The sequence below is a fragment of the Caretta caretta genome, chromosome 6 (genome assembly GCF_965140235.1).
Source record: "Caretta caretta isolate rCarCar2 chromosome 6, rCarCar1.hap1, whole genome shotgun sequence".
NCBI lineage: Eukaryota > Metazoa > Chordata > Testudines > Cheloniidae > Caretta > Caretta caretta.
Window position 1 is genome coordinate 108,436,813 of NC_134211.1, and position 20,687 is coordinate 108,457,499.

At 43.0% G+C, this 20,687-nt stretch overlaps 1 protein-coding gene across 5 annotated transcripts in view; it reads left to right on the top strand.

Moving 5' to 3' along the window:
- Positions 1–20,687, top strand: part of WDR25 (WD repeat domain 25) — a 115,794-nt gene that overhangs the window by 5,934 nt on the left and 89,173 nt on the right. For all 5 annotated transcript variants that reach the window (XM_048854663.2, XM_075129871.1, XM_048854664.2 and 2 more), the window contains exon 2: positions 264–988. In XM_048854663.2, coding sequence (XP_048710620.1) covers positions 326–988 — 663 coding nt within the window. In that variant the 5' untranslated portion in view covers positions 264–325. The remainder of the gene's footprint in view (positions 1–263; positions 989–20,687) is intronic.

Here is a 20,687-nt window from a genome sequence, read left to right on the forward strand (position 1 = left end):
GTAATCCTTTGCATCAGTTTTGTGGAATGCAGCTTGTTATCTATGCAAAATGTAACTAATGTTTATAAAGTGCTGAGAGATCCCGAGATGAAAGATGCTCTAGAAGTGCAAGTATAGGTGTGTTGAATTAAAGATTAAATTGTGTGGGTAAATATTCATACAAGAGCATACTTATATTTGCAAAAACTATGTTTTTAAGTGATTAGAACCTTAAATATTTTAAAGTGAAACATCTTCTGAATTATTGATTCCTTTAATTGCAGATATTCATCATTTTGGAGGATTTCAGCACAGAGATTATTGGATTTTGCCATATCTGACCAGGATGAATTCATCATTGGTTGCTTATGATGATTCAGATTCTGACACTGAGACTGGAAAGACTGAAAATCTCAGTCTTTCTGGCAGAGAAACCAGACTTGCAAGTTCTGCTATGAATCCTATTCAGTATTTTGCACCCAGTGGATTAGGCACAAAATCTACATACAAAATGCAGACTGTTGAGAATACTGCCAGCACTGGGACAAGCATTATTTGTGAAGGTGCTCCTGCATATAAGGTACAGGCTAATAACAGGGATTTGGCAGCTGTTTATCCTTGGAAAGAATATTCTAACCAGGCTGAAACGCTTTCTGGAAATGGAAGCTTCTCTCAGAAGAGAGTACATCAGGACAAGATTGTTACCATAAAGGGAATTAGACCATATATCCCTAAAAGACTTCGACAAGAAAAAACTTCTAAAGTGTATGAAAAAAAAGAATCTGAAAAACAGAGAGAGAGTTGTGCAATACCAGGAGAGCAAATTTCCACAGAGGTTTCTGAATTTATTAAGCCATATTTAGCGTCTAAGTACAAATCAACTGAAATCCCAAGGAACTTGGTGTTTCAGATGTCCAAACACAGTGGTCCAGTTAATAAAGTCCAGTGGTGTCCTGTACAAGGATGGAGCCATATGCTTCTTTCCACCTCCATGGATAAAACTTTCAAGGTAATGTACTTATATAGTGGAATGTTTTGTGTTATGTAGCACTCACTTTAAATAGTAAAACAGATGGGAATGGGTTTTTAGTCTGCCTATATTTGATAATTGATCCCATGTGTGTAGTACCTACTAAGACCTTGATGAGATCCTTTGCCAGACCAGAGCCTATTGTAGGCCCCAATACTGCAAGCCTTCTCCATTTTTCCAGTGGATAATTAAGGATTGCAGGGAGGTTGTGGAATCTCCGTCACTGGAGGTTTTTAAGAGTAGGTTAGACAATCACCTGTCAGCGATGGTCTAGATGATACTTAGTCCTACCTTGAGTGCAGGGGATTGGACTAGACGACCTCTCCAGGTGTCTTCCAGTCCTATGAGTCTATGTTTTGTCCCTTTGCATATTATATACCAAAATAAAAGCTTGCGGAGATGATTTAGAATTCATATTTCTAAATCAATTAAGCTATTGAACGTAAGCTGTTTTAAAAGTCTATAGACTATGATAATGGTGCTTGTAGGACTTCTACTAATGTTGTTAGAATTTACAGAACAGTGCTTCTATATTAGACACACAATAATTTTTGTTTTTAATTGAAGAAGCCAAATACACAGTAGTCTGCCTATAGCTCTTGGTATGAAATAAGGAACAGATTTTGTATAAATTCTATTGCTCTTATATTTGATCTTTTAAAAAAATTTTTACTGTAATTTTCAATATATATATATATATTTGTGGTAGAAGAATACATCTAAATCCTCATGTATATTAATGAAGGACTGTTGCCAGAAGCTGGGATTGGATGACAGGGGATAGATCACTTGATATTTACCTGTTCTGTTAATTCCCTCTGAAGCACTTGGCACTGGCCACTGTTGGAAGATAAGATATTGGGCTAGATCGACCTTTGGTCTGACCCAGTATTGCTGTTCTTATGTTCTTATGACTGTGTATTCCAGAGAATATCCCAAAGAGATTTAAAAAAAAAATACTGGGGTGGATATTGGTTGTTTTTTTAAAAAAAATTCTTACATGTTTAGGGAAGGAAATGTTTAATGATTAGAAAGGATTTGGAGTTGGAATTCCTTAAATGGAAGTTGCTTGTTCCTACTAGTTGGGAGGGAAAACAATAGGCAACCCTGGCTTTTATTTTCAACTCTGATATTGATTCACAGTGTCATATGAAAGTCACTTAAATGTTGTAAGTCTGAGTTTACTAGTCTCTAAAATGAGTATAAAAATTCTCCCCATCTCGTGAGGGTGTTGTGAGGTTCTGAGGCTTGTAAAGCTCTTTGAAAACCCTCACATAAAATATATGATACTGAAGTACATATTATTACTGTGGGGGGGATTTTCAACTAGATCACTATATTTTCAGCAGTTAATTATTTGTATTATTTTTTTGTTTGCATTTAGCTATCACCCAAAGACCCTAGTCTGGATGGGACTCCCATCATATTAGCACTGTACAAACACATAGGAAAAGACTATCTTTGCTCTGAAGAGCATTCAGCATAAGGCTTTGATCCTCCAAACTGCTCTGTGTGGTTGAACCCCTGTACCCGAACAGAGTCACACTGATTTTAGTTGGGCTACACATGGTGTTAGGGGTCTACCCTTGCAGAACTATTTGCGAGATCATGGTTCAGGGTTCCACTCCTGCAGTTGGATGTGCATGGACAGACCCTTAGATTGGCTATATGACTGTTAAGTGGGGAACATGACTGTTTACAGATAATACAAACACATAGGATGGAGAGGAAGTATTTAGTATGGCACGGTGGGGCATAAGTGAGAAAAATTAGATAAAATAAAGAAGGAAATATTTTCGGTTGACTTTCAGACTATAATCAAGAAAGAGGACAGCTTTTTAGTTAACATACCATCTGGTTCAGTGGTGCAGCAAAAATAATTAGAAATGAAAAAGCAATAGATAACTAAAGGAAAAAGGGGGAAATAGCAATCAATAGAAATTAGAAGTTATGAAGGCAGAAAATTGATAATTGAAGTTAAAAAGCAAAACGTTCGTGGCAGGCAAGGGCTTAGGACAATAAGGAGGTTAAGTATATTAGGAACAAAAGAAATCCTAGCAATTGTATCAGCTCATTAGTAGTTGGAGGTAAAATTATTAATAATGATGCGTAAAAGGCTGAGATGTTCAATAAATATTTCTGTTTTGTATTTGGAAAGGAGCAGAATGATGTACTTGTATCATATGAGGATGTGACATTAGTAGCTGAGGAGATGTAAGACAACAATGGCTGGAGCAGGGGTGGCCAACCTGTGGCTCTGGAGCCACCTGCGGCTCTTCAGAAGTTAATATGCGGCTCCTTGTAGAGGCACCGACTCTGGGGCTGGAGCTACAGGCACCAACTTTCCAATGTGCCGGGGGGTGCTCACTGCTTGATCCCTGGCTATGCTGCAGGCCCTGTTCCCACTCCACCCCTTCCCGCCCCCTCCCCTGAGCCTGCCATGCCCTTGCTCCTTCCCCTCTCTCCCAGAGCCTCCTGCATGCCATGAAACAACTGATTGGGAGGTAGGGGGAGGTGCTGATCTGCTGGGCTGCCGATGGGTGGGAGGTGCTGGGAGCAGGGCGGGGGAGCTGATGGGGGGGTTGCTGACGTATTACTGTGGCTCTTTGGCAATGTACATTGTTAAATTCTGGCACCTTCTCAGGCTCAGGTTGGCCACCCCCGTGCTAGAGGTAAACATTTTTCAATCAGCACGCTCAGATAACTTGCACTCAAGAGTCCAGAAAGAATTTGCTGAGATTTATGGCCCTGTAATGTTCATTTTTAATAGATCTTGCAATACTGGGGAAATTCCAGAAGACTGGAGGAGTACTAATGTTGTGCCAATATTAAAAAAAGGGCAAGCTAGATGACCCAGGTAACTATAGTCCTATTAACCTGACAGCATTCCTGGGCAAAATAATGGAAGAGCTGAGATGGAATTCAGTTGATAAAGAATTAAATGATAGGAACAGAGCTGTCCCTTGGGTAGGGAAAATTGGGGCGACTGCTCCAAATCCCACGGGCCAGTGCGATTGGCTGGCATGGTCAGTCCTGGAAGACATAGGCACGGGAACTAGGGGCATGGGGGGTGCTGCGAAACCCCCGGGCTCCTGGCTGCCAGCTCTGCCTGCCCGGGGTATTGGCTCTAGGGGGCGAGGGGGAGACGGGGTAAGGAGGCTGGGGCTTTCAGCACCCCCGCTATTAAAAATGTTCCAGCACCACAGCCAGAAGACGAATCCGTCACTTCCGCAGGGCCCGCCATCTTGTTGGCAGTTAGCGGAGACAGTACCTGGCTCGGCTGCCCACGTTTTGATGCAGTGAGTCCCCCGCCCTGGTTGGAACTCTGAGGTGCCGTGGCACTATTGCTAACAATAGCCCTGCGGTAGACGCCAGCAACTGCCAGCAGCAGCAGGCTGCCCAGCACCATGCCAGATCCGTCCCACCAGCCCAGCCGCCAATACAGAGTGGGGGACCCGCAAGCCAGCGGGGGCTGATTTGTCCTGGGCCCTGCAACTCCCTAGGGATGGCCCTGGATAGGAATATAATTGATGCCAGTCAACTTGATTTTATGGAAAATAGGTCTTATCAAACAAACATGATTAAATTCTTTGAGAGTACCTTTATTAATCTAATTTTGTAGCTGCAAAGTCTACACTTAGGGTATGTCTACACTATGAAATTAGGTCAATTTTATAGAAATTGATTTTTAGAAATTGATTTTATACAGTTGATTGCGTATGTCCCCACTAACTGCATTAAGTTGGAGGAGTGCGTCCTCACTACTGTGGCGAGCATCAACTTACAGAGCGGTGCACTGTGGGTAGCTATCTCACAGTTCCCGTAGTCTTCGCTGCCCATTGGAATTCTGGGTTAAGCTCCCAGTGCCTGATGGAGCAAAAACACTTCCCAGACCAGAAAATTACCATTGGGGATGTTGAAATGCTAATAGTTATCCTTATGGACCCAGCCTACCCCTTGCTCCCATGGCTCATGAAGCCTTACACAGGCAGCCTGAACAGAAGCAAGGAGCAGTTCAACTATAGGCTGAGCAAGTGCAGAATAGTGGTAGAATGTGCCTTGGACATTTAAACATTCGCTGGCGCTGTTTGCTGACTAGGTCAGACCTCAGCGCAACCAACATTCCCATTGTTATTGCTGCTTGCTGTGTGCTCCATAATGTCTGTGAGAGTAAGGGGGAGATGTTTATGGTGGGGTGGGAGGTTGAGGCAAATCGCCTAGCATCCAATTTTGAGCAGCCAGACACCAGGGTGATTAGAAGAGCCAAGCAAGGCATGCTGCACATCAGAGAGGCTTTGAAAACCAGTTTAACGACTGGCAAGGCTTCGGTGTGACAGTTGTGTGTGTTTGTCCTTGATGCAAACCCACCCCCTTTGTTGATTTTAATTCCCTGTAAGCCAACCACCCTCTCCCCTTTGAAATAAAGTAACTATTGTTTTGAAACCATGTATTCTTTCTTAATTGTTTTAAAAAATGAGATAATGGACAAGGTAGCCCGGGTGGGGTGGGGGAGGAGGGGAGGACGGACAAGGCCACGTTGTTTATTGTAGCCACACTAAAAATCAAACTGTTTGAATGACAGCCCTCTGTTGCTTGGGCGATCCTTTGGAGTGGAGTGGCTGGGTGCCCAGAGCCTCCACCCCGTGTTCTTGGGTGTCTGGGTGAGGCGGATATGGAACTTGGGGAGGAGGGCATGCAGTTATACAGTGGATGCAGTGGGGATCTGTGCTCTTGTTGGCTTTCCTGCAGCTCCAATGGACGCTTCATCATGTGCGTTTGCTCCCCCATTAGCCTCAGCATTGTGTCCTGCCTCCGATCTTCATGCTCACTTAATTCTTTCCTGGCTTCTGCCACTGAATGCCTCCATGCATGAAGCTGTGCCGTATCAGTGCAGGAGGACTGCATGAGCTCAGAAAAGATGTCATCGTGAGTGCGTTTTTTTCGCCTTCTAATCTACGATAACCTCAGGGATGGAGACGATAGGGGGAGCGTAGAAACATTTGCACCTGGGGGGAGATAAAAAGGGAGAGTAAAATTTAAGATGATACATTTCTGAGAACAAAAGGGAGACTCTTTCACAGTGAATCAAGCAATTCACAGCAGAGAGCTCATGTGCTTTAGGTACAAGGTCACATTTTGCCTTTTATATTGGGCACCTGCCATTATGGTGACACATCACACGCGGCTGGGCAACAGAATTCAGTTTCCAGGTACCCATGGTAAGCCTTTTGGTACCCAGGGTTGGCTTCTTACATCTTCATAACGTGGGAATGTTTTCAAACTGCAGCGCCCTCCTTTCCCAGAGCAAGCAATGGGTTGGGTTTCACATTTAAAAGGATCTGCAGGACACATCTACCCCCCACCCCCACCGCATGGCTATTCTCTGGGATGATTCTTTTTAGCCAAGCGCAAACAGCCCAGCATGAACGGGGTCCTTTTACTGTTCCCTTACAAAAATTCCCCTATTTCAACCAGGTGACCATGAATGATATCACTCTACTGAGGCTAACACAGAAAGATATAGACCGAATGTTGCTTGAATGTGACCAAAACCCAGGACCATTCGCTGTCATGTTTTGTGCTGCAATGATTCCAGACTACTTGCTACTGGCTTGGCGCGGTAAAGTGTCCTACCGTGGAGGACAAAATAAGGCAGCCCTCCCCAGAAATCTTCTGCAAAGGCTTTCAGAGTACCTTTCAGGAGAGCTTTATGGAAATGTCCCTGGAGGATTCCCACTCCATCCCCAGACATGTGAACAGACTTTTCCAGTAGCTGTACTGGCCACGAATGCATCCCAATTCTTCAGGGTAAATCAAACATTAAACACTATTGCTTTTAAACCTGTACTGTAGTTACAAATGTGCACTCACCAGAGATGTCTTCTCCGGCTTCAGGGTCGGGGATCCCGCCTTGGGACGGTATGGCTCCAGGTGATGAAAAGGTCCTGGCTGCCGGGGAGAACAGATTCATCGCTTGCCTGCTGCGCATTCTCTCCTCCTCCACAAAATCCTCCTCCCTGTTGCGTGAGACTCCCCCCTTGCAGGTGTCCATGGACAGTGGTGGGATAGTGGTAGGGTCCCCCCCTAGAATGCCATGCAGCTGATCATAGAAGCGGCATGTAGGGGGCTCTGACCCGGAGCGACGGTTTGCCTCCTTTGTCTTTTGGTAGGCTTACCTGAGCTCCTTAACTTTCATGCTGCACTGCTCTGTGTCCCTGTTGTAGCCTCTGTCCAATGTGCCCTGTGAGATTTTGGCAAATATATTTACATTTCTTCTTTTTGATCAGAGTTCAGCCTGCACAGATGCTTCTCCCCATACAGCAATCAGATCCAGTGTCGCCCTTTCGGTCCATGCAGGAGCTCATTTGCGATTCTGGAGGGACTGCATGGTCACCTGTGCTGCTGAGTTCGCCCCGCTGACCAAACAGGAAATGAAATTCAAAAGTTCCCGGGGCTTTTCCTGTGTACCTGGCTAGTGCATCGGAGTTCAAAGTGCTGTCCAGAGCGGTCACAATGGAGCACTCTTGGGGGGAGGGATAGCTCAGTGGTTTGAGCATTGGTCTGCTAAACTCAGGGTTGTGAGTTCAATCCTTGAGGGGGCCATTTAGGGATCTGGGGCAAAAATTGGGGATTGGTCCTGCTTTGAGCAGGGGGTTGGACTAGATGACCTCCTGAGGTCCCTTCCAACCCTGATATTCTATGATAGCGCCCGGAGGCCAATACCATCGATTTGTGTCTGTAGTACCGCAAATTCGACCCAGCAAGGTCAATTTTAGCACTACTCCCCTCGTCAGGGAGGAGTACAGAAGTCATTTTTAAGAGCCCTTTAGGTGGATGGAACGGGGTTGGTTGTGTGGACGCAGTCATTTTTAAATCGACCTAACGTGGCTAAATGCAACCTAACTCTGTAGTGTAGACCAGGCCTTAGACTTTTGTAAGGCATTTTATTTAGTACCGCACTACATTGTGATTAAAAAATTAGCATTATACAAGATCAATTGAGCACACATTAAGCTGATTAAGAACTGACTAACTGATAGATCTCAAAAAGTAATTGTCAATGGAGTATCATCACTGAATAGTGGGGGTCCGAAGAGACTGGCAGTGGGCTCAGTGCTGTTCAATGTTTTTCATTAATTTTCTGAAAGTAAGTATAAAATAACTGCTGATAAAATTTTTGGATGACACAAAGATTGGTGGAGTGGTTGATGGTGTGGACAGGGCAATCACAGAGAGCGATTTGGATGGCTTGGTAAGCTTCGGCGCATTCAAACAAAGTGTGTTTAAGTACACCCAAATGCAAAGTCATACATCATGGAACAAGGAATGCAGTCCATACCTATGGAATGGGAGACTATATCGTGGAAAATAGAAACTCTGAAAAGGTTTTATTGTTCTAGAGGACAAGTAACTCATTGTGAGTTCCCAGTGTCATGCTGTGGGTAAAAGGGCTAATGTGATCCTTGGCTGTATAAACAGGAGAGTAGGGGTCTAGTTCTGGTGTCCACATTTTAAAAGGATGTTGAAAAATTGGAGAGTATTCAGAAAATAGCCTGTGGCAGGGCCTGCTTGCTCCTGCCCTTTGGGCCTTAAAGTCTATGAACAGAAATCAAACTGAGGATAACCCAATGACTTCCAGACAGTGAGATGTTGAATGGTCCACAAATAGCTGGTAAAACACCCATTGCAGTTTATTTACAATATGGGTTTCCACTACCATAGAATCATAGAATATCAGGGTTGGAAGGGACCTCAGGAGGTCATCCAGTCCAACCCCCTGCTCAAAGCAGGACCAATCCCCAATTAAATCATCCCAGCCAGGGCTTTGTCAAGCCTGACCTTAAAAACTTCTAAGGAAGGAGATTCTACCACCTCCCTAGGTAACGCATTCCAGTGTTTCACCACCCTCCTAGTGAAAAAGTTTTTCCTAATATCCAACCTAAACCTCCCCCACTGCAACTTGAGACCATTACTCCTTGTCCTGTCCTCTTCTACCACTGAGAATAGTCTAGAACCATCCTCTCTGGAACCACCTCTCAGGTAATTGAAAGCAGCTATCAAATCCCCCCTCATTCTTCTCTTCTGCAGGCTAAACAATCCCAGTTCCCTCAGCCTCTCCTCATAAGTCATGTGTTCCAGACCCCTAATCATTTTTGTTGCCCTTCGCTGGACTCTCTCCAATTTATCCACATCCTTCTTGTAGTGTGGGGCCCAAAACTGGACGCAGTACTCCAGATGAGGCCTCACCAATGTCGAATAGAGGGGAACGATCACGTCCGTCGATCTGCTCGCTATGCCCCTACTTATACATCCCAAAATGCCATTGGCCTTCTTGGCAACAAGGGCACACTGCTGACTCATATCCAACTTCTCGTCCACTGTCACCCCTAGGTCCTTTTCCGCAGAACTGCTGCCTAGCCATTCAGTCCCTAGTCTGTAGCTGTGCATTGGGTTCTTCCGTCCTAAGTGCAGGACCCTGCACTTATCCTTATTGAACCTCATCATATTTCTTTTGGCCCAATCCTCCAATTTGTCTAGGTCCCTCTGTATCTTATCCCTGCCCTCCAGCGTATCTACCACTCCTCCCAGTTTAGTATCATCCGCAAATTTGCTGAGAGTGCAATCCACACCATCCTCCAGATCATTTATGAAGATATTGAACAAAACCGGCCCCAGGACCGACCCTTGGGGCACTCCACTTGACACCGGCTGCCAACTAGACATGGAGCCATTGATCACTACCCGTTGAGCCCGACAATCTAGCCAACTTTCTACCCACCTTATAGTGCATTCATCCAGCCCATACTACTTTAACTTGCTGACAAGAATACTGTGGGAGACCGTGTCAAAAACTTTGCTAAAGTCAAGAAACAATACATCCACTGCTTTCCCTTCATCCACAGAACCAGTAATCTCATCCTAGAAGGCGACTAGATTAGTCAGGCATGACCTTCCCTTGGTGAATACCCTACCCTTAGACCCTGTATAGCCTCACCCCTACTGTCCTAGGGAGCCCTCTGCTTCTGATGCAAGCATAGAAGAGCAGTCTCTCTCTTTCTGCTTCTTCCTCTTCCCACTTCCTACCTGTGCATTTTGCATAATCTGCCCGGTGGCCTAATTAGCAGCTTAGTTCTCCTCAGCCCATCAGTTAGGCCCAGCTCTTTTTAATGAGGTCTGTTCTGGAGTAATTAATTAGAGTTGCAATGAGCAGAGTCCTGGCTCAGCTGCTGTTGCCCAGCCCTCTGTCACAGAGCCCCAAAAATGATTTGAGAGCTGGAGAAAATGCCTAATGCTGAGAGACTTTAAGAGCTCAATCTGTTTAGTTGATCAAAAGAAGATGTGAGAGGTGGCTTGATTACAGTGTATATAAACCACCTTCTCCCCCTTATCCTATTGTCTGGGGTTGGGCTGTTGTATGAGCATCTACCATCTTCATCTGTCTAAGGTAGCACTAAAGTCCACCTACTTATTATTTTCTTTGATGCAATCCATCCATAGCTTCCTTGGCTTTCCTCAGAGTCTCTTTCTTACTAACCTCTCTTGCCATGCTAGCCTCACCAGCTTTCTCTTCATTCATCCTCTGTATGTGCCCAAACCAGCGAAGTCACACTTCCTGGATTTTGTCAGCCACATCATGGACTTTGTCTTCCATCCTAATGCTTTAATTTAGAAATCTTTCTCTTTGTGTAACTCCTTTTATAGTGCAAAGACATTCCATCTTGAATACCCATAGGTGTTGAACCTGCCGTCTCTTTACAACCCATGCTTCTGCACCATACAGCATTGTGGCGCGCACCGTTGTGCTATACAGATGGGATTTCAGTCTCAGTGAAAAGTCTCACTTATCATGCATGACACCTGAGATGATATTCCACATTCTTCCAGTGCTCCCCAGTCTGGAATGCATCTCACATTTAAGGTCACTGTCTTCTGTAACCCCGCTGCCAAGGTATTTAAACTGGTATCCAGTTTCCCTGTGGCACCTCTACTGACCCTCATGATCTCAATTTTAGTCATGCTCATTTTCATCCCATACCTGAGCTGAGCTGGTCTTACCATGGGTTTACTATTTCCCATAGGCCTCCTTTTGAGGACAACCTTTTTGCTATGTCGTCTGCATAAAGTAGCTCCCCACCTTTTCACATTGGTATCTTCCTGGTGATGTAGTCCATCAGTATGCTAAACTGCAACGGACTGATGGCCAACCCCTGACACAGTCCAACTTTCACTTCAGAGGGCTTGTCTTTCCAAAACATGTTCGGAACACTGTTTTAGGCAATCTGTATAGTACATTAACCAGAGTTATTAAATGCTCAGAAACTCCATGTTTCCTCAGCACTGATGTGAGCATTCTTCTATCCTCTTTATTTTATACCTTTTCTAGGTCTATAAAGACCCCCACATATCCTGTTGGTACTCTAGCTGCTTCTGTATCACTTGCCGAATTACAAATGTGGCATCTTTGGTTCTTCATCCTTTCCTAATGTCAAAGTATTCTTGTTCGAGGAGCGGTTCAACCATTCTCCTAATCTGAGCATCCATGATGCATTTCTGTATCTTCATCCATGGAATAGTAACTTTATCACTGGATAGTTTCCACATACATGGATGCTTCCCTCCTTATATATTGGGACCAAGATAGACTTGCACCAATATTTGGGGATTCTTTTGTCTTGCTATAAAGTTTTAACTATTCTGCCCCTCAATTTTATACCTCTCTTGCTTAAGACTTCCACCAGATCAGCTGTCATTTCATCAGGACTTGGTGCTTTACTACTTTTCATTTTTTGGTACTGTTTCTCACCTCCTTCTCTGTTTTGTCAGACTCAAGCACCGCATTAGGATCACATGTTGGCAACTCTGCCCACTGGGATTTTGCCACATTTAAGAGACTCTGAAAGTATTGTTTCCTCCTCTCCTTCACTTGTTCAGGTGTTGATAGGCTCCCCATGTTACCATTTACAAATGATGTTGCAATTCCAATCTCCTTCCCTATGCATCTCATTTTTTTGCAGTGCTGTAGATTTTTTTGCCAGCCAGCTGTAGGTGATTCAGAAACTCAGTGTACAGGTCATCTAGGGCATTCTCTTTTGCCTTCCTTCCTTGCAGCTTGCTTTGCATTCTTTCATTTGTACTTGGATTAATTTATTTTTCTTTAGGTGCCATTTCTTGTTTTGGATTGCTACCTGCACTTCATCCGTCCTCCATCACTAACCTCTCTCCTTTTGGTTTTCCCCGTCTGCATTGTCCATAAACCTTTTCTGCAGCCGCAATCCACGTTATTTTCAGATAGTTCCACTCCTCTTCAGTCAATGCCAAATCTGTTTCCAGGTACTTATCCTCTACTACTTGCACAAACTTCTTTGCGGCACTTCTCCTTGACTTCACATACTTTTAATCTTGTTTCTTTTGAGCTTAATTCCCTCCTTGTCCAATGTTCTACCATAATCTTTGCCACAACAGACTTTTGCTGCAGTTCTACCATCTCCTTAGTTATCACTTTGCAGTCCATAAATTGAGTCCACTGAGATTTCTTCACCAACATCGTGTCAATCTGGCTTTTGTTTCAACCAGTGATGTATGTGATCCAATGACTTATCCTCTTTTGAAAGCATGTATTGGCTACCATCCATTGGTTTGCAATACATGTCTAGTAATGCTTTCTCTTCCTCATTTATGGGGCTGGGGCTGGAATTTCCTAAGCACATTTCATATCCCTTGGGATTTTGCCTGTGTGTGCATTCATATTGCCAGCACCAACAACAGCTATCTTCAAATTGCTGTTGGTGTAAACTCTCTGTCTCTCATTTGTCATGTCCTTATTGAGATGCATACACAAACAGAGCATTCTGTTGGGTTCATACAGCCTGTCACTTCTCTAAAAACATCAATCACCACCTTCCTCAGTTCTCCTCTCACTTCCACCCCAACTCTATTATCCCCATTTTGTCACCTACATAGAAGAGTTTACAACCTAAATTCAACTCTTTTGCTGCATTCTTTGGCCATCATGTTTCCTATAGGCACAGAACATCCGTATCTCTCCTTACTATCATATCCGCTACTTCCTTTACAAGTCAAACTGGATACATTCAGTGTTGTTAAATTTATAATATGGGGTTTTTCTGGCTGTTCAGGTCACTGCTTTCACCTGGCTTTTTGCTCTGACCACTAGTCCCCCTGATCCTCTAGAGGATAGCTCAGATTCTGGCCACCAGAAATCCTATTGGCCACCGGCTTGAGGTGTGCAAACTTCTAGCATGGTGCTGAGATGCCCTCCCTTCATTAGCAGTGGTCCCTGAAAAGTACAGCGATTGAGAAGCATCCATTCCAGTCTTACCCTCACCCTTCTTACTACCAGTATTTACTACTGACCTTTGGCAACGCTCCAAAAATACAAAACTGCTTGCACCAACATAGTCACCTTGCGCCAAAAAAAGTATAGTGTATTGCTTGGTATTCCTGACATACACCACAGTGAGAGGACCTTTCTCCAGTTGAACTAAGTACATGCCTGCTGTCTTCCCACATTGTCGTGATAGATTTGATGGACCGTCAACAGGTGGTACTGGTATTGATGCTGCCCGATATTAGGCTTCATTTGACCCAGGGATGGAAGTTTGAAATCAGAGTTTTCCTTTTCCTGGGTAGGCTGGCTTCCTGGACTGAAGAGCCCCACTTGCCCTGAGCTGTCTGGTTATTTTTAAAAGGTGCCAGATACCTGCCTTTCACACACCTATTTTTAGTTTAAAAACCAAAACCAAAAACCTACACCTCTGCCACATGAAGGATATTTTGTTGGGAACTTTCATGGAGAGAAAATCCTGTGTACTGAAGGGCTTTTCAATTTAGTGGAGACAGGTATAACAAAAACCAGCAGCAGGAAGCTGAAGTCAGATAAATTTGTCAGAAATTAGGCACAGTTTTTTGGGTGTTTTTTAAACTGAGGGTGATTGTTCCGACGGTGACTCTACCAAGGGTACTGGTGGATTCTCCATCTCTTGATGTCTTCAGATCAAGACTGGATGACTTTCTGGAAGTTATGCTTTAGTTCAACACAAGTTCTTGGGGTCCATTCAGTGGTTAATGGGTGAAAATGGATGATGCACAGGAGATCAGTCTAGATGATCTAGTCCCTTTGGCCTTAAAGTCTATGAACAGCAATCAAACTGAGGATAACCCAATGACTTCCAGACAGTGAGATGTTGAATGGTCTTCCAGAAAAGTAGTAGAAGTGCCATCTATTGAGACCATTAATAGAGTGTGCAGAACAATATAAAATATACTTCAGGGAACAATCCTGCATGGACGGTGAGATGGAATGCATGATTATAGAAGGAATTTTCCATGGCTAATTTGTATGATTCTATACAAAGAGCACAACTTATGGTTGAGAGTCCCTTGTCCAGTTGAAGATTTGTACAGTATCCAGCTACGTTAAGTGTTTGTTAATAATTTTCTACCACTGAAACATATACTAGAACAGTACAGATGTAATATTTCTAACAATATCTGTGGAGAAATTTTGGATTACTAAATAAATCTGAAATAAATGTAAATGTTTCACAACACTTTGACTGTTCTGTTTTCATAAAGAGAAAACAATTGGTGAATAACTCAAAAGGTTCAATGCTAAGGGCAATGAAACAAAAACACTTCATTTCAAAATAGTTTTACAATTGATCTTTGAATTTCTGATTTTTTTTTATTTTTTGTTGTTTTTAATTCTATTTTTTTAAAAAACACACCGATATGAAACTATCAATTTGGTCCCCAGTTATTGTGGCCTGTTATAACAGTGATTTCTTTTCCTTTTGTAAAAAGCCTGTCTCGCTGTATTGGTTATAAACCACTGCTCACAAGATAACCTTATAATTAAAGCCCTTTAGATGTTTACTTTAATGACCTTGCCAAGAGTGATAAGGTTCTGGTGTAAGACTCCCCACAGTGCCGTGCTTCTCATTCCTCTGCTAATTTTTCAAAATCAGTAGTTGAATACTTCATGTTTAGTCAATGTGATGTCTTGTTTTTACTTTCCCTAAGGAAATTGCGTATCTTCCCACAAGAGGGACGATCGCTTTCGTATGATTCACATTAGAAATTGCCACCTTGTATTAACCTTCCAGTTATTTAACTCGTTGTAATGATCAGTGCAAATGGCACTTCACCAATAGGTGATGCTGTATCTGTAACTTAGCAAAACAGGACAATTTTAAATTACTATGTTGTTGTCTTTGTTTAGGAGAGAGGAGATGATCTAGAAGGAGTTTAAGTCCTGCCTGTGCGTGCTGGAGTTACTTTCAGTGTTCCAATAAATCTTTCAGTGACTGTGCCACCACATACTTTGAGGCGATGTCATGTGCTATCAAAAAATAAAATACTAATCTCCAGCTGGTGTTTCTGCCTGTGGGCCTTTCAGGTCAATCTCTGTGAACTCCCAGGGCTTACTAGGATGGAGCATTTCCTCTAAAGGAGTTCTGCCATTCCTTTCTGGTGCTTTACAGGTAAGTCAGGAAAGTTCCTAGTACAGCCATGCCCAGCAAAAAAAAAATCTAAGTACCCCAGGTGGCCTGTTGCTTGGTTATCATGGAGACTTTTCAGTTCTTGCCAGATATCTTCACAAGACCAGTCTGCTCGTACTCTCACTGCCCTCATCTGGCTGAAAACATCCGTAACTAGATTTTGCTTTTCAGGTTTATGATACTCTATGAATCTGTCTTCCTGGGCATCCTTCCAGGTTGTGCTTTGTAAGGAGAAATGCAGGGCACTGTGGTCTGTGTATGCTGTGAATTCTGTACCTAGTAAATATGGACAAATAGGCCTTTAGAGCCTCCACAGTATCCAGATGCTCCAGTTTTGCAGCTGAATACTTGGTTTCCTTCTCATTCAGTTTGCGACTTCCAGAAGCTACTGGTCTGTGCCTTCTGAGCTCATCAGTTTGTTCAAGTGCAAATCCAGGTTTTGCATCTTTTGAGACATAACAGGTTACTGTGAATAGACCGGGTGCATCTGAGAATTTAAGCCCAGTATGGTTCAGAAGTCCTTCCTTCAGTGACTCAAAAACTTTTGGGGGTTTCTCTGTTAGGACAAAATCACTCTTAGCTGGCGTAATGATGCTACCTGCTCTGTGAAATTTGGGACAAATTTCCTGTAGACTCCATAAAGGCTTACAAACTGTAGTACCTCCTCCAGGTTTGTATGAACCCTCCAGTCCTTTATAACATTCAGTTTCAGGGGTTGGGGCTCCAACTCATGATTACTGACTGTATGTCCAATGAAGGTGATGTGAATCTTAAATTGACACATGCTTCCTGTAGGTTTAAACCCTGACTCCTTAAAAAGCTTTAGAATCTTTCCTACTCCTACCAGATTTTTCTCCAGTGTTTTTTGGAAACAAATGCAGTAATCTAAGTAAAGTAAATCATCCATAGGGTGTCACCACGACAGTTTTTTCCATTGCTCTGCAGGAATCTCTTTAAGATGGTATCGAGATACCAGATGAAAACCATTAAATATTTTGCACCTTGACATTTTATCCGGGGTGTGAGTTCAAGTTAGCTACTATCTGTGAATTAAATCTCCTGTAGTCAGATGGTGTCGGTGAGAGGGTTTTGGCTTCTTTGACAATAAGCTGATGTTCCAGGAAGGAGAATTACTGTGCTGGGATGGGTTCTCTCTATCAAATACTGGGAAGACTATCTTTGGACATTGTCTGGCTAACCTGATAAGGAAAGCTTTAAACTAGGTCTTATGGGGGATGGTGACAAAAATCCAGCCAATGTGCATCCAGGCTTAAGTAATGAAGACAAGGAAGGGGAAGGGGCTAAATTCTGGAGAAGGGACTGGAAATCACAATTACATTAAAGAGGCAAGAAGAAAAACAGGGCAGTCTGCAAAGTGTCTTTGATGCCTGTATACCAATGCAAGGAGTATGGGGAACAAGCAGGATGAACTGGATGTTATGGTATATGAAGAAAATTGACTTAATTGGCAATACAGAGACTAAGTGGGACAACTCCCATGATTGGAGTACCAGCATTGAGGGATTTCACTTGTTCTGGAAGGACAGATCTGGGGAAAAAGGAGGTGGTGGTGCACTGTATGTCAAGAATGTATATGCTTGCTCTGAGGTCCAAGAGGAAGTGAGCGACAAACCTACTGAGAGTCTCTGGGTGAGGACAAAAAAGGAAAAGAATGGTAACAATGTTATGGTGGGGGGTCTATTATAGACCACCAAATCAAGAAAAGGCAGTGGAAGACACATTTTACAAGGAGGTAGCTAATTTTGTTAACACACATGGGCTAGTATTAATGGGGGATTTTAACTTCCCTGATATCCGTTGGAAGACTATTACAGCAAAATATAGTATGTCCTGCAAGTTCTTAGCATGTGTAGGGGAAAACTTTCTGATTCAGAAAGTTGAGGAAACAGCTAGGAGGTCATCTATTTTTGGATCTGTTTTTGACCAACAGGGATGAATTAGTTGTGAAGGTGGTTGGGAACTTGGGAGGAAATGATAATGATAGGTGCCACATTTCAGGAAAGATGTGGACAAACTGGAGAAAGTCCAGAGAAGAGCAACAAAAATGATGAAAGGTCTAGAAAACATGACCTATGAGGGAAGATTGAAAAAATTGGGTTTGTTTAGTCTGGAGAAGAGAAGACAGAGTGGGGACATGATAAACAGTTTTCAAGTACATAAAAGGTTGTTACAAGGACGAGGGAGAAAAATTGTTCTTCTTAACCTCTGAGGATAGGCAAGAAGCAATGGGCTTAAAGTGCAGCAAGGGTGGTTTAAGTTGGACATCAGGAAAAAATCCCTAACTGTCAGAGTGGTTAAGCACTGGAATAAATTGCCTAGGAAGGTTGTGGAATCTCCATCATGGGGGATTATTAAGAGAAGGTTGGACAAACACCTGTCAGGGATGGTATAGATAATACTTAGTCCTGCCTTGAGTGCAGGGGACTGGACTAGATGACCTCTCGAGGTCCCTTCCAGTTCTATGATTCTATGATCCAATAGAATTCAAGATCATAAGGAAAGGAGGAAATGAGAACAGCAAAACAAGAACACTGGACTTCTGAAAGGCAGATTTTGACCAATTCAGGAAAATAGTAGGCAAGGTCTCATGGAAAGACCAGTTAGGAAGAAAAAGAGTTGAAGGGGCATGGAAGTTCCTAAAAGATGTAATACTAGAGGCTCGATATCAAGTTATTCCAGTTCAGAGGAAAGATGAGAAGAGCCACAAGTGGCCAATGTGGTTGCATAAGATGCATTTTAGCTATCTAAAAACCAAAAGAGATACATACAGGAAATGGAAGGAGGAGCATGTCACCAAGGAAGTATACATAAGAATAGTGTGAGTATGTAGGGACAAAATCAGGAAAGCCAAGGTAAAGAATGAGTTATTGCTGAAATGTTGGCAACAACAAGAAAATGATTCTACAAATATGTCAGACAAAGATCAGGGATGGTGTGGGTCCACTGCTCAATGGAGAAGGTGAGCTGGTAATGGAAGATGATAGGAGGGCAGAGCTGCTCAATGCCTCTTTGCTATAGTCTACTCACAAAAAATAACGTGACTAGACAACTAGTGAAGTTACCAAAGACAATAAAGGGAAAGGGATTCAGATCAGGCTAAGTAAAGAACACGTCAGTGAACTAACTTGACTGAATTCAAGTCAGCAGGGTCTGATGTTATTTGCCTGAGGGTATTGAAGGAATTAGCTGAAGAAATCTTGGAGCCACTGGCAATAATATTTACAAACTTGTGGATGACAGGAGAGGTCCTGGAAGACTGGAGAAGGGATAACATAGCACCTGTCTTTACAAACGGGGAAAAGGAGAAGCTGGGAACTATAGACCAGTCAGACTGACCTTGATACCTGGGAAGCTACTAGAGTAATGTATGAAACATTCAATTTGCAAATACCTGGAGGATGAAAGGGTAATCACTAGCAGCCAGCATGGATTTACTAAGAACAAATCATGCCAAACCTGCTTGATTTCCTTCTTTGGCAGGGTAACTGGTTTGGTGGATAGGAGGCATGTGATGGACATAATATACCTGGACTTTTAGCAAGGCTTTTGACATAGTCTCTAAGGTGCCACAAGTACTCCTTTTCTTTAGGCCATTAATAATTACTCGTTGCTTGCGGTTGTTTAACCAATTATGTAACAGCCTGCATTTCTCCAGTCTACTTATCAAAATGTCAGGTGGGACTAACACATTTATTTAAGCATAAGCTTTCGTGAGCTACAGCTCACTTCATCGGATACGAAGTGAGCTGTAGCTCACGAAAGCTTATGCTCAAATAAATGTGTTAGTCTCTAAGGCGCCACAAGTACTCCTTTTCTTTTTGCAAATACAGACTAACACAGCTGCTACTCTGAAACCTATTAATGGAATGATGTCAGATTGGAAGGAGGTCTCAAGTGGGGTCCCACTATTCCAGGCCTGGTGTTGTTTAGCATCTTTATAAATGACCTCTATGTAAGAATAGAGAGCATATTGATCAAATTTGCAGATGACACAAAGCTGGTGGGGGTTGCAACCACTTTGGAGGATAGAGTTAAAATTCAAAGAGTTCTTGATAAATTGGAGAACTGGGCTATAGACAACAAACAGAAATTCAAAGACAAGTGTAAGGTGCTAAGGAAGAAAAAACAAATGTACAAATACAGAACGGGGGATAATTGGCTTGGCAGCAGCACTGTTGAGAAGGATCTGGGAGTTATGGTGGATCACAACCTCAACATGAGTCAACAGTGTGATGCTGTTGCAAAAAAACAAATGCAGTTTTGGGTTGCATTAACAGAGGCACAGTATGCAAGTCCCGGGAGGTGAGAGTACTGCTGTGCTCGGTGCTGGTTACGCCTCAGCTGGCGTGGTGTATCCAATTCTGGTCACCAATGTATAGAAAGGATGTAGAGAAACTGGAACAGATCCAGAGGCAAGTGAGAGTGACAAAGATGAACAAAGGATGGAATGCAGGCCATATGAGCAAAGGCTGAAGGAACTGGGTATGTTTCATTTGGAAAAGAAGAGATTAAGGGGAGGACATGATAGCAGTCTTCAAATACTTGAAAGGCTGCCATAAAAAGATGGAGAAATGTTGTTCTCTCTTGCCACAGAGGGTAGGACAAGAGGCAGTGGGTTCAAACTATAGCATAGCGGATGTAGAGTAAGTCTTAGGAAAAACTTCCTAATTTTAAGAACAGTAGGACAATGGAACAGACTGCCTACAGAAGTCATGGAAGCTCCTTCCCTGGAGGTTTTCAAAAAGAGGCTGGATAACCATCTGTCTTGGATGGTTTAGACACACAAAATTCTGCATTTTGTCAGGGGTTTAGACTAGATAACCCTTGCAGTCCTTTCTAACCCTATGGTCCTATGATTCTAAGGTGTCTCCTCAAGTCTCCATTGAGCTTTTCCACAATAACAATTAGGGATGTCCAAAATGATGTTGATTGTTGATCAGGCCATGCTCCATGAAGTGATTTATCTTCTTTTTCACTGCTGCCTGGCTTAAACACAATCTGTTGTTTCACCTCCTCATATCTCCCAAGCTCTTTATTGTTTTTGAAAATCACATTAGCATACTATAAGAGCAGCTGTTTTAATATGGCTGCTCCTATCAAGTCAACCCCAAGCTTTCACCGACTGGGATGCTTCA